This window comes from Artibeus jamaicensis, unplaced genomic scaffold, assembly GCF_021234435.1.
Source record: "Artibeus jamaicensis isolate MK-2021 breed Jamaican fruit bat unplaced genomic scaffold, CSHL_Jam_final contig_1132, whole genome shotgun sequence".
NCBI classification, from domain to species: domain Eukaryota; kingdom Metazoa; phylum Chordata; class Mammalia; order Chiroptera; family Phyllostomidae; genus Artibeus; species Artibeus jamaicensis.
Window position 1 is genome coordinate 8,474,033 of NW_026521221.1, and position 13,765 is coordinate 8,487,797.

The window sequence follows — 13,765 nt, forward strand, 5'->3', positions numbered from 1 at the left end:
TTAAATTTCAGAACTTATGTTGAGAGTAAGTCATTAGAAGTAGAAAGCAGGTAATTTAAAAGTTTAAAATCACTCAAGAACTCAAAACAAAAACTTCATGAAATACAAAAACTCACATTTCAGGAAGATAGTGGTATTTTTGAAGAGGATCTTTCCAAAGCTAAAGTAATTTTTCCCCTGCAAATACAAAGGAGAGAAAGGTAATTAGCATGAGATCACTTTAATTCCCAAGGCAGAAGGTAACATCTGTAATGAACATCTACATTAATAAAATGTTCTAGTTAGGTTTGTTGTTTTTTTTTTAACAAAAAGGGAATCAATACCCTTCCTTTTAGTAAAATTCCACCATATTCAAACTGCAGGATGTTGAAGCTTGGTACAGACATTTCTTTCCACACAGGCCGTGACTGAGGCAAGAGCTCTGTAAGGAAGGCAGGTAAAAGTCCCAACTTAATCTTCATAGATGGTACAAATTAATCAAACTCATCATCCTCTTTACTCACTCATCACTGGTCAGAATAACCAGTAATTTCTTCAAATAAACTATTCTATGAGCAAATAGCCATCTTTAACTCATTTTAGCAACAAATACCTAAAATTGGCAACCTGAAGATCTTCATCAAATGAACAAAAGCTACAATTTTGCCATACAAAATCTCAAATAAGATTTGGACATGACAACCAGTGAGGACAGCAGAATTAAACAAAAAGTCACCATGGTTTTAGCACGACTAATAACGATTTTTCACATTTCCTGCATCTAATTTTTGTCTGCTCACTGGACTAAAGTTCTTACTCAAATGAAGTGCAAAAGGGGGTAGGAGGCAGATAAGGTAAACCTATCTAGTTAAGTATCCAACCGAAAGACTAGCCTTACCATATCAAGTTTTAGAATACTATTTATTTTAGCCATTCTCATACTAGAATACATATTTTTTATGCTTAGGCTTCTTAATTACACAGTAAAGCTTAGAATAACCATTTCAAAGTTCAAACGAAATCGTACGACTTCGTAAGTAGAACTATTCAGCAAAAACAAAAGTGCAGAAGGGAAAAAGGACGCCTATAAACTTATTCCTCTCATCCAACGAGGGGTCACTGAATTCTGTAAAACTTCGGCTACCTGTCTCAAGTCAGGCGCTGAAAGGTCTCTGCTACGAAACCGTTTCACCATTCCACTCCTGATGTGGCGCTGACATTTCTGCTAGTCTACGCATAGAGGTTTCCGGCTTTCTGCTCCAGGGAGGGGGGTCCCCGTTAACCAGCGACACGGGCGCTCCAGGCAATCCCACCCCTTGGGAAACCGACTTCTATAAAACTTTCATGGACCCCTTGGGCCGCCGTAGCCCCACCCCTTGCTCCTCCAGGCTCAGTAGCCTCGGAACACTCACCGACGGTATCGGAATATGCCACTTGGATCTGTCAGTAGCGGCGACAAGTATCGGTCCTACACCAAAAAGCGACAGTGGGGACGGCTGAGCCCCCAAAAGAAGAAGAATGACAGGCAGCAACTGAAGCCACGCAGCACCCGCCATCTTCACAGTCCTGGAGCTTCTACCAAAAGCATTTCACCTTCTTCCGGTTAGTCTCGCCCTCTTCCGGCTCTGCTCTGGGGAAGGTCGGGGGCGGACCCTCCAAACCTCGCGAGCATTGTTTGGCGATTCAGCACCCCCTCCTTCCTGACGTCTTCGCTGTTGGGAGCTTGTGGGAAAACTGCGCAGGCGTCGTTCTGTCAAAACCTGGTCACCTTAGCGAGTTCAGTCACAACCTGGTCACCTTAGCGAGTTAGGATGATCTCCAAAAACCTTTCCGCCTCAACCGGCTCTTTTGCTCTCTCCTAGCCCTTAACGGGTTTGGGGACCAGGTAAGCATCCCCCGTGTTGTGTTTGGCTCTTTCCTCCTGCTGCCCCTTATCCCGCTTAAGTCAAAGTCAGACTTCGGGACCAAAAGTCTGGGAAAACCAAAGTAGTCTAATTGCCTATTTGGGGTCTAGTAATGAGTTCCTGGTTTCTGGGAGTAATAGGCAAAGACTGCAATTTGGCGGTGGTGTAGTATAAGCGATTACTAAACTGGATTGTGTAATAGATAACCTCTTTAAAAAGCCCTTTCTAGCCCGGAAAAGTATGACGTTGCTATAGAGTTTGAGCGGAGAACATAAAGCTCCAGCAAAGACCTGGCTGGCACTTCCCACTCAGAATTAAAAGGGAGAAAGTCGGTCCGTTTTCAATAAATGGCGTGACTGTCACTGAAAAGACCTGCAGAAGCTTCGCCCCAATCAGGCAGACCATCTCTGTATTTCATGATCACAGGCTGGAATTTTAACACTCTAGAACTCTTTGAGTACGCCCCGTCTGCTGTAAAGACCTTTCCGGTTCCTAACGAAAGCAGTTTCTCTTTAGTCACTCATTACCAAGAAAAAATTGCTAAATAAAGTAATTCCTCGTAGAAACGCTCGTTTGTCCTGGAAGTTCCAGAAGAAGAATCGAGTTGTCTCTGCCTAAGGACCTGGAGGGGACTCCCATTTCCCAGAGTCTTGACGGTGGTGAAGTGCTGGTGCTAATTTCGAAAGAGACCTCTCCGCGCTTGAAAAAAAATCACCAGACTGACTGCTGGGAGCCTGTGAAGTGACTTGGAAGCCATGGAACTACCCGTAAAAGAGGAAATCAGGTGAGAACGCAGTGATGCTGAAGGGACAGACTCCAGGGCCCACAGAGACAGGGGATAGTTCCTGAAAAAAACCTAAAGGCAAAATTCTGGCTTTGAAGGTTTTATTGTTTGATTTTACTTCTTACTTGCATACTCTATATTTGTGTACATTATCTTTTTCTCTCCCCAGGGATCAGTGGATATAATAGCTAGACCCTCCTAAAATACTTTCAGGATAGTTAACAAAACTGGAAGAGCTGTGATCAGAACTCTAACACATGAAATTTCAAGCATGTTGCTTGCCAAGTTTGGCTATACCCACCTCTTCCCCTATCACTCCAGAGCTCATTCTTCAAAGCTGGAAAAAGGGGACTGCAAATTTCTTAATCTTTGCACATTTGATTAAAAGAAACAGTGACAAAGACTACTTCTATGATAAACCTTTTTTTTTAGTATGGCCAAATGTATCTGCCTGAGCTTGTTTTCATAATATTTTGAAAATGGTACTCAATCATAGCTTTAGTCATGGACATGCTGACTACAACTGCATTCAGCCACACCTTTGCATGAAAGCCAATGGTTCCCCCCCCTTATATCCTATAGTTGTCTTTTTAAAATTTAACTTAATTTAGTTTAATTTTAATCGTTCAAGTACAGTTTTCTGCCTTTTACTCCCATCCCACCCACCCCCCATTCTATAGTTGTCTTAGTGAGTATATGTTAAATACATAATTTCCATTAGCAATATCATGTTCTATTCCAGAAACAGCTTTCTGGAAACTTGGTCTGAAAAAAGTACTGACACCTAGATGGTCAGCATCATCATAAAAACCGAATGATTTTTCTCCTACACCTGTCTCTGTTCCTGTCCTTGCACTTTGCACTTTGCACATGCCCTGCTCTAGCATGCCAGGTCGATCTGTGATTGCGGGCTGTGCTCTCAGAGAAGTCTTGGACACAGGCCTTCACATCTTCCTCAGAGCTCAGCACTCAGTAAGAAGGTCCTAAAAATATTTTGTTGAATAAATGAATGGATGGATTGTTTCCGTTTGTTCAATTTAGGTTTTTTGTTTGTTTGTTTTTGTTCCTTCAGATTTTATTATTGTAGTGATAGCCTTTGCTTATTATGTTAGTGAAGAATTTAGGTTCTTATTTCCTGACAGAAAAGAATTTAAACCAGGGACACTGATAAAAAAGCACAGGCAGACCCTGACTGGTGTGGCTTAGTGGGCTGGGCGTCCTCCTGCAAACGGAAGGTCCCTGGTTCCATTCCCAGTCAGAGCACAAGCCTGGGTTGTGGGCCAGGCACCCAGTAGGGGGCCCATGAGAGGCAACCAATGGATGTATCTCTCCCTTTCTTTCTCCCTTCCTCCCACTCTCTCTAAAAGTAACTAAATAAAATCTTTTAAAACAAATAAAAAATAAAACACAGGCAGATTTACTGAGGCTCTGCAGAGGGCAAGAACACTGAGATAGGTTCCATGTTCTAAGCACCAGTTGTGGGGCTCAGTGTTTATACACAGAAGTTGGTAGAGCTAACCAGAGAGTTGATTAGCAGGCTTCTCCTCTTTGGAACACTGATGTCTGAGTTATGTCAGCAAAGCAAAGCATCACCTGGGGTTGTGCAACACTTATGAGATGCAGGACGGGACTTTCCCAATCAGGTGTTGAGTTGGTCTCTGTGGTTGGTGGCTTGGCTTAAGACCTGAAAAACAAACTTAAAAGAAGTGAGAGTAGTGCCAGGACCACTGTTTTGTAACTACTTGTTGATAACTGCCATAGTACTGGTGGGGCTTGACTCCATGAAGCAATTTTGGGGAACATTTTATTCTACCTGTTTCAATTGTTTTACTTTTTTAATTGAATTTATTTGGGTGACATTGGTTAATAAAATTATATTGTACATGAGTATTATATTGTGTGTTCACCACCCCAAGTCTCCTTCCATCACCATTTTTTATTCATTATTTTGAAAAAATCCTTCCTCATAAGTAACAGCGCTCTTTTTCTATTGCTTTCAGAGTAATCCCAGAACATCATGTTTTATTGTTTACCTTGGATGACTTTAAAAAGGATCTTGTTCTGCAGCACATGTTAATGTGTTATGCTGTGGCCATGACACAATTTTGCATTGCAGAGGTTTATTTCCCATGGTTTTTTTTTAAGATTTTTATTTATTATACTTACCTGGCAGAGGAGATACCATGATCATAAGGTGGTTTTCCCAGGACAAGGCTCACCCATTGCACTCAGGTCTATCCCTGCGATTTCCCCAATGTGGGAAATTTCACTGCATAATTTGTGGTAATGGGGGGCTGCCTTTGTGCTTCCCCCTGAAAAAAGAAAGATTTTTATTTGTTTATTTTTAGAGGTGGGGGGAGAAAGAGAGGGAGAGAAGCATGTGCATGAAAAACATAGGTTGCCTCTTGCAAGCCCCCAACTAGGTGCCTGGCCCCAACTCAAACATGTGCCCTGACTGGGAATCAAACTGGTGACTTTTCCATGCACAGGCCAGCACTCAATCCACTGAGCCACACCAGCCAGGGCTACTTCCCATGCTTATACTGTAGTTAGAGAAGGTACAAAATTGGGTTCACAAACCTTATATAAAATAACTTTATTTTTTTTAAGATTTTATTTATTTACTTTTAGAGAGTGGGGAAGGGAAGGAGAAAGAGAGGGAGAGGAACATCAATGTGTGAGAGATACATTGATTGGTTGCCTCTCACATACCCTGAAGTGGGGACCTGGCCTGCAACCCAGTCATGTGCGCTGACTGGGAATCAAACCAGAGACCTTTCTGTTCTCAGGATGACACTAAATCTACAGAGCCACACCAACTAGGGCTAAAATAACTTTCTTAAAATGTCTGTTTATTTAGTGTTGAAGATGAAGCTGTGGATGAAAGCATTTTCAAAGACTGCAGCAAGATTGCTTTCTACAGGTAAGGAGAGGAAATGTATTACTTGGATGAAAACATTTCTGACAATATTTCAAAATTGATATGTAGTAAATTTTTGAGAACTGATAGGCTTACAAAGGAAAGGGCCAGTTAAGAAATTCAGTAATTAAGGAATTTTTCAGACATTTGCCTTTAACTTTATATACTTACTACTGTGGTATCTAAATTTTTTAGTAAACAGGCAGTTTATTTTAAAAGTCAGTGTTTTTAAACTGATGTTAAAATTTTATGTCTTTGAGTAGATAATACATTTACATGGTTTAAAAATCAAATAAATGAAAAGATGTACATCAGAAAGTATTATTTTCATTCCTGTCCCCTTCCCCCAATTCTACATCTTGTCCTTTTAGCCAGATTTATTAACCTCTTATTTATTTTTCCAGCACTTCTTTTTGTTGACTGGATATATTCTCATATTACTACCCTTCCCACACCAAGTAGTTTTTTATATCTACTATTGTGTGCCTCTTTTTTTTTCTCCTTCATAGTTTATTTTGAAGAGCTCTGCATGAGTGTATGGAGATTGTCTTCTCTTTTTGGAGCTATATAATATTCCATTTGGGTAGATGGTACTATAATTTATTCAGTTTTTCTCATATTGCTAGGTTTGGGGATAGTTTTACTATAATAGCACTGCCACATTGAAAAGCTATGCATATGTCATCTCCTTCACATGCAAGTGTGTTTATAGGACGAATTTCTCAGAATGGAATTACTGGGTCAAAGAGTAAATGTATTTGAAATTGTAGCTGTTACCAGATATCCCTCCACAAGGTCTGTATCATTTTGTACTCCCCATTACCACTCTATAAGATTGCCTATTTCCTCAGAGCCTTATTGATCCTGAAATTGAAGTCACCACAAATTGTATTGTATATTATAACTTTCTAATTTATTCACTTGCTCTAGAAGAAGAAAATTATATTATTTTAGTTTGAATAAGTACGGTAGAAGGAACTCTTTAGTGACCACCTAGTCACCTTGTTAAACCACTAGATTATACTCAATACTCAATTTCCATTAGAATTTATTGAGTTTTTATTAAAGTATACATTGCATGGAAAGAGGGAGTGAAATTAATAAGCTAATAAATGTCATCCATGAAAACTGCCTCACCTTATCAATAAAAGGGACAAAATACCATCCTTGAATAGTGTTATACATTGAAGAATTTTATTAGTATTTTTCTTATTACTACTAATTTTATTAGCACTCTAATAACAAAGTACTCCTCTTAATACTTTATTGGAGTACTAATACTGTCTGGGCCCAATTCAGTTACTACCACAGTAAATATTAATGACTTTGTCATGGTAATACAGTCTGTTGGGTGCGGACAATCACAGTAATTCTCAGGCATCTGTATACTCCACATCTGTAGGCGTCAGAAACAGCAACTCCCCAAGAAGTCCACTTATCGGGCATTATTTGATTCAGTCACAATAGGCAAAGACAGCACCAGGTTCCGAATCATCAATGAAGCAACTAAGGTGAGACACAAGTATTTTCTACAGAGGATTATTTATTTCTATATTTATTTGTGTTGAATGGAGTAAATTTCCACAAAGGCTAATTAAAACTGTGTATGTTTTAAAAATAAACTTTGTTAGACAAGTACTATAATCTTTTTCATACTATGCTAATATTACTCTAAAAGTACTATGAATATCAATATATAGATTGCCTATATGTCAGATGCTTTCCTAGATGTTTTACAAATGTTTTTTTTCTTTCATAATACATCTAAAAGCCACACTGTATTATCCCCAATTTTCAGATAAGGAAATTGAAGTCTAAAAAATCACTTGCTCAAAGTCACAGCTAGTGACCAGAATCTTTATTAGACAGCTAGTAACCAGAATTGTCACCTGCATCTGTGGACTCTGTCAAGCAGCCATGTTCTTTCTATCACTATTATACAACATACAGCTGAGTGTGCAGCCTGAGCTTGGCACAGATTCAATGAATGTCCAAACCTCAAAATGTGGGTAGGGAAGGGGAACAAGGGACTATGCAGTTGAAAAATCTAAGTCACAATGTCATAGGTCCTGAAGTCATAGGTCCTACTGTTGATCAAAGTCTTCCAAAGTACATATCCTTTTGTAGCCTAGTTTGATAGCTGTTCATAGGAAAACATGGGGCAGCACTGATTTCTTTTCTGGAGAGTCACCTGCCATTTGCACGTGGTCAAATAGCCTGACACCTGGCCAAACCCCTGTAGTCAGGGCAGAGGCAGTTGGCTCCAAGAAATGCAAGGAGTGCACCAGAGACCTTCCAAGAGTTATTAGGCCTGCTACCAGATGTTAGGTACCTTTTCTGTCTTATTTTTCTTGTTATTTGTTCATTTTCCTTCTTGTCTCCAGTGTATCTAACCCTAGAGAACTGTAGCTGTCTCACGGTCAAGGCAAGAACCCCTTTCCATTCTTGGGGAGGCTTAGGATATTGAGCAGCACCTGAACAATACAGTGTCATGAGGACACATGCCGAGGCAAAGTAAATGAAGCAAAAGCAACCTGAATACCAGTGTGTTCCAAATGCAAATTCTCAATACATCTTGATACTAGTGCAGTTAGTGGTAGATCCCCACATACGGCCTTTGAAGGCTATAGATCAGTTTATCTATACACACCTTGGTTTGGATCCTGAAAATATGAGGGGTAATGCTGTTCAGATCAGATGCCAGAACCAGAACCCACCAGATCTGGATGCCTTCAGCAGAAGAGAAACCACAGTTCAGGATGACCTGTAAGACCTCAGCGCAAGACAGCACATGACTTAGAAGGGTCAAACTGAAGAGCCCAACGAACAAGGTCAAGTTATCTAGGATGTCAGCAACATGGCTCCCAAGACTGAGATCCTGGAGGACCCCTTGAAACAGACCTCATCATCAGGTATTGGAAATATTAGGGGTACATGCTGGGAATCTACATGCTTCAGCTCAGGCAAATGCATGCAAATGTATATACATTTTGGGAGGTCACCCTGAAACTCTACCAAACTCCATTTTAATGACCTCATAGTTACTAGAACTTGAGATAACTAATTGAGATTTTATGCCCTCAGTCAATTTGACAGGGACCAAAAACTCCAGACAGTAATCTCTAAAGTTGTCTGAACCTTGCATCATACTCACTGTATAGCCAAGGAGCCCCCATTAGAGTTTGTTTCTGGGATGAGATTTCTGGTCCACAGGTGATTTCAAATTAGAATATGGTATGAGTATGTCTGGGACTTAAAGGTGCATACATTCACTTAATAACAGCTTTTTATTTCAGGTTCAGAGAGACAGAACCCAATGTCTAAGAGGATCCCATTCAGCTCATAGCTACAGTTCTCAGATTTCACCGATGAGGCAGATTCTGACAAATCCAGCACTGCTTGCCCACCCTCACACCATTAAAACTCTTGCTTAAAGCAATAATTGTTAGCGAGGTCTGTTGTTAATTTTTTAAATCTTTCTTCCCCATCCTCTACCCCCAGCCTTCCTCTTAATAAGACACCAGAAAACAGAACGAGGTTTCATTCAATATTATCTTAGCTCAGGCTGCCATAGCAAAATGCCATACTTAAAGAACAGACAGCTATTTCCGGAGTCTGGAAAGTCCAAAATCTAAGTGTCTGTCAAGGAACCTATTCCTGGCTAATAGATTGCCACCCTCATGACCCCACCCCCATGACGTCATCTAAACCCAATCACTTCCCAAAGGCCCCATCTCCAAGTGCCATCACACTGAGGGTTAGAGCTTTAACATGTGAATTTGGGGGAGACACAGTTCAGTCCATAGTAATGTTACAACACAAGCTGAAGTATTGCCCTGTGTGTTGCCCCCAGGTCATGCTCTGGATACCTAGGCTTTGAAGAAAAACTGGTTGCAGGTTCAAATGCATAAGTTTTCTCACATAGTGTCCCAGTATAGTATCTTGCCTATTTCTGATGACAGGATAATAAGGTAGATACTTGATAAAGAAGCTTCCAGAAGAAAATCTAAGAAGAAAGGACTTACCAGGAGAGTGTTGACTGCTTTTTTAGAACTGTTTTTGTTGTTGTTATCAAATTTTTACCTTCAGTAGAAATTCGACCAGAATTGAAAAACAGAAAGATCTAGTCTTATGATATCAGAGCAGGGAAATGTATGCTGTCTTCTGAGTTTAGCTAAAAAACCACAAACCTGTCTTTGACCTACTTCATATTGCTAATTTTGATGCTTTCTGCTGACGTGCTTACTTTCTTCTGCAGCTTGTTTGCACATTTTCAACACAGACTACACTTCTAGAAGCTTCTCCAAGGATGCAGGGATATCTCTGAGCACCTCAATGAAGTCACCCCTTGCCTCTTCATCTAAGCCTCATGAAAATGGGACTTTGCCCAACCAGCCACCTTCTCAGCAAATGAGGCACAAATACCACTTGTTATCCAATACTATTGCTGCAGAATTGACCAGGAACTGGCATCTGATTTGGAAACTGGCCCATCAGAAGCACACCTGGACAGGCTAATTGTACTTGGGAACTGGCTAACATTCTCCATGGAGAATCAGTGCTTGCAATAAATCAACTGGTTGCAACTGTGGAAGGGGCAGTTGGTGCCCTACAGCAATTTGATGCAATCTTAGAGCATCTATGAATCCTGGGAGGTCTTGATCAACAGCTGAGATAGGTTATTGCTCACTCTTCTAGGCCTTTAGAATAACTTCCTTGTAGTGTAGTAGAGAAACCTGGTACCAGAGGAAAAACAAGAACTCTATCCATCAAGGAGAATTTGATGGGGTCATAATTTCCCTTCTTAATACCCACTGCTATTTAAATATGTATTTTAGGGATATTTGGTATCTCAGTCATAGTCTACTAGTTGCGATCCCCAGTTCTGGGGTTCAGTTCTAGGTGAACAGAAAGTTTTGTTCCAGAATTGTGATCAGGCCACTACTTGAATATATAAACAAGGCTGTTTCTATTTCTACCACCATAATTTTTACAATGTGTCTGATATTTTTGTCCATGTGGCACAAAAATTACACTTATGGGTGACAAACCACCTGGTTTTGTATTGAGTGTGGGAGAAGTAAGATAGGAAAAGGGAATTAATATTCTTTCCCAAACTATGAGAGATAAGCCTCTGAAAAAAGGTTTATGAAAAACCAAGTAGAGACTTGTGGTACTAAAAGGAACCTACAAAATATATTCCCTTCTCTGAAGATTTGTCTCATCTTCTCAGTATAGATAGACAGTTAAACATCTTAAATATTTTTAAGGGGATGAAACCCGTGGTGTCTCATTTAAAATGTTTAGTTATATGTTTCTTCATGTATTTTACATAAATCCATCTTGCTACAATTTGAGTGTAACTGCTACTATTACCTAAATATTAACACTAAATAATTGTTAGTGTAAGTGATCTAACTTCTGTAATTTATCTTCTTAACATAATCTTTTATTGTCATTTCCAGTCATCACTAATAGGAGAAAGAGAATGAATAACCTATTTGTATCTTATTATTTAATAAATGTCCAAACAGTTCCCTAGAGAAGAAAAGGAATACCTAGAAGTTCTTAATGTTTTAGATAGAAGAATATAACTCTCATGTCCAGACTTTTTGACAGAGCAAGGTTCTGGTAAAAGAATCGGGCAATGGCTGGCAGTTAAGAACTCCGCGGAAGTGTTTTATAAACTCACCCACAGAGCCCTGAAAATTCCAGGCAGGTGTCAGGTTCAGTGCAGGGAACCGAGGGGGCTTAATGGCAGGGGCCACGAGCTACTCCTCACTATCTTCAACTCAAGTTGCTTTACTTATTGGACTTCTGAGAGTCCACTGCTGTTGGAAAAAAAATGCTTTAAGCCACTAAAAACATCATGAGCCAGGTCATAGGAGCAAATGTACATACTAAGGTCTAAGAAAATTATGTGCTTGTAACATCAAGCTATGCTGCTGACATGAAATTAGAATGAATCTTGATATTGACCTTGAAAAGGATTATCTAACTGAAAAAAATTAGCTTGCTTAAGTTAAAATGACAACAGAATGGGGCTTTTGACTCTGCTCCATATGTTTGGTTGCATAAGGTTGTTATGTTAAAAGCAGAGTTATTGCTGTCTCCTCTCATACAATTAGGATTCTTTCCTGGGATGCAGCCTCAAGAACATACAGATCAGTCTTTGGTTTTAAAAAACAATATTTTTAAAGAAAGTGATTTTACTAAAAATGGGAGGATCTCTGAGTGCATAAACTAGATGCAATTTTTAAATCATGTATAGACAGACAACCTACATAAGCCCTGCTTAGCATAATTTTGCCTATTTTTTGCCTACCCAAAGTCCCTGAAGGCTCTGCTCAAATCACTCTCCTCCAGAGAGAGCCCAGAACTCTCTCCTTCCAGTCGTCATTGACATTCCCCCACCTTGTTCTCCTACAGCACCGTCCTTGTCTTTCTATCTCAGCATAAAATGCTTTATGTTTACTATGTATGTTTTGCTTCCTCTAAATTGCAATCTCCCTAAGAGTATAGCCTTCCTTTTTACCACAAATAGCACATCACAGTATTAGATGCCAGATAAATGTTAGTTGAACTGAATTTGAGAGAACAGTGGAAATATATGTCTAATTTGGAAGGTGATATGTAATCTAACATGATTTAGCTTTACATTTGGACACTTTCAAATTTAGAATTCTGATGGCACACTTAAGTATTGATAATTCAAATATACAAAAGAACATTAAATGTAAGCAGTAATTACACTATGATTGAGGTGGGGGGAAAGGGGAGGTAATTTATCAAAGACTACAGATTTCCAACTATAAAATGAGTAACTTCTGGAGATCTAATGTGCAGCAATACAGTGACGATAGTTAATAATACTCTATTTTATACTTAAAAGTTGCTAAGAGAGTAGATCTTGAATGTTCTCACCACAAAAAAGAAATGATGTATGAGACATGACACAGGTGTTAGCTAAGGCTATGGTGGCAATCATTTTGCGATATGTAAGTGTATCAAATCAACACGTTGCACACAAACCTACACAGTGTTATATACCAATGGTATTTCAGTACATCTGGGAAAAATAATTACAGTATGATCACTATTATATCATAACCCTGTTTTTAAAATGTCCATAAAAGCAGCCGTTGCACTATTTACCTGGTCACTCTTCAGTGTCATGTCACTGTTTAAGTGCCCTGACTATTATGTTCCCAAAAGCAAGTTCCAGTAACATCATGTTTTTTGCTGCTGCTTTGGTATTCTGCTACTTGCTGTTCCTTATACCACATGTGCCTGCTCTATGCTATGTCACAGCCTACCCAGCTTAGCCTTTCATTTCACAGACATTACAGTAATAGTAAATGTCCCCAGTTGTAACCAGAATTTGGCATCACACTTGATGAAGGATTTGCGATTCACCAGGGTCTCATGGCACACCAATTGAAAACCACAGTCTTAACATATTTCTCCAATCTAGATGTCTCATTTTATAACCTTAATCCAGCCCCTTGTAGTCTCAGGTTTTCTTGTTTTGTGTTTTATTTTCCAAATTCTGTATTCTTTTTATAATTTTATGTTGCTTCCATCTCCCACTGTAAGCAGAATTTTATCCAAGTTCCCAGCCTTTTGAAAAATTTCCATATGCCCAGGTGCACAGGAAGTACCTTGATTTTAGTGCAACAAGCCTCATTTGTCTATATTAGAGAGCCCCAATAACCACAGGTTCACTAATCTTTTCTACTCTGTGAGTTGTTACTCTTAATCTTCCATTCAGCTGGAATCCAGTTACTCTAGTTTTAACACCTAACTCATTTTCAAAATATCTGCCAGAGGTACAGTGATCATATGTCTCAGTTTTGCAAGAGCAATTTCAGTTTACAGCTGTCATCTGATATAATTATTAGCAGAGACCTCTATCACTCTTAAAGGTTCTGGTCCTGACAATTGTATGTTTGCCTAGCCACAGAACATAGAAGGTGTTTCTCATCTCTACCATAGGTCTATTCAAGTGGCCAAGCAAGTACATACATAGATTTGGGAGCTTCTTTTCTTCAAGTTGCCATTTTTCTCCAGTTTTCTTGGCCTGAATAATTTAAACATGGTTTTGTAGCTATTGTTATTTGATTGTGGAACTGACCATCACTTGGGTACCATGTGGAAACCAATCTCATATGTCTGTAT

At 39.4% G+C, this 13,765-nt stretch overlaps 2 protein-coding genes and 1 non-coding gene across 11 annotated transcripts in view; 2 read left to right on the plus strand and 1 right to left on the minus strand.

The window, feature by feature from the left end:
- TMEM87A (transmembrane protein 87A) overlaps positions 1 to 1,600 on the minus strand; it is a 44,355-nt gene extending 42,755 nt beyond the window's left edge. Inside the window, exons 1-2 of one of the 4 annotated variants that reach the window (XM_053665938.1) lie at positions 1,392 to 1,568; positions 117 to 177 (exon numbers count right to left, since the gene is read on the minus strand). In XM_053665938.1, coding sequence (XP_053521913.1) covers positions 117 to 177; positions 1,392 to 1,535 — 205 coding nt within the window. In that variant the 5' untranslated portion in view covers positions 1,536 to 1,568. Of the gene's footprint in view, positions 1 to 116; positions 178 to 1,391 lie in introns of all 4 variants that reach the window. The other 3 variants (XM_053665937.1, XM_053665927.1, XM_053665933.1) reach the window with 3 other exon arrangements.
- Positions 1,601 to 1,675: 75 nt separating this feature from the next.
- GANC (glucosidase alpha, neutral C) overlaps positions 1,676 to 13,765 on the plus strand; it is an 81,153-nt gene continuing 69,063 nt past the window's right edge. For 2 of the 6 annotated variants that reach the window (XM_037161685.2, XM_053665893.1), the window contains exons 1-4: positions 1,676 to 1,864; positions 2,447 to 2,667; positions 5,528 to 5,590; positions 6,990 to 7,098. In XM_037161685.2, the coding sequence (XP_037017580.2) occupies positions 2,639 to 2,667; positions 5,528 to 5,590; positions 6,990 to 7,098 (201 nt within the window). In that variant the 5' untranslated portion in view covers positions 1,676 to 1,864; positions 2,447 to 2,638. Of the gene's footprint in view, positions 1,865 to 2,446; positions 2,668 to 5,527; positions 5,591 to 6,964; positions 7,099 to 9,845; positions 13,762 to 13,765 lie in introns of those variants that run through there. The other 4 variants (XM_053665899.1, XM_053665881.1, XM_053665882.1 and 1 more) reach the window with 4 other exon arrangements.
- Positions 4,826 to 4,982, plus strand: LOC119061334 (U1 spliceosomal RNA). Its single transcript, XR_005084763.1, has one exon. It is a non-coding gene; the product is annotated as a U1 spliceosomal RNA (small nuclear RNA).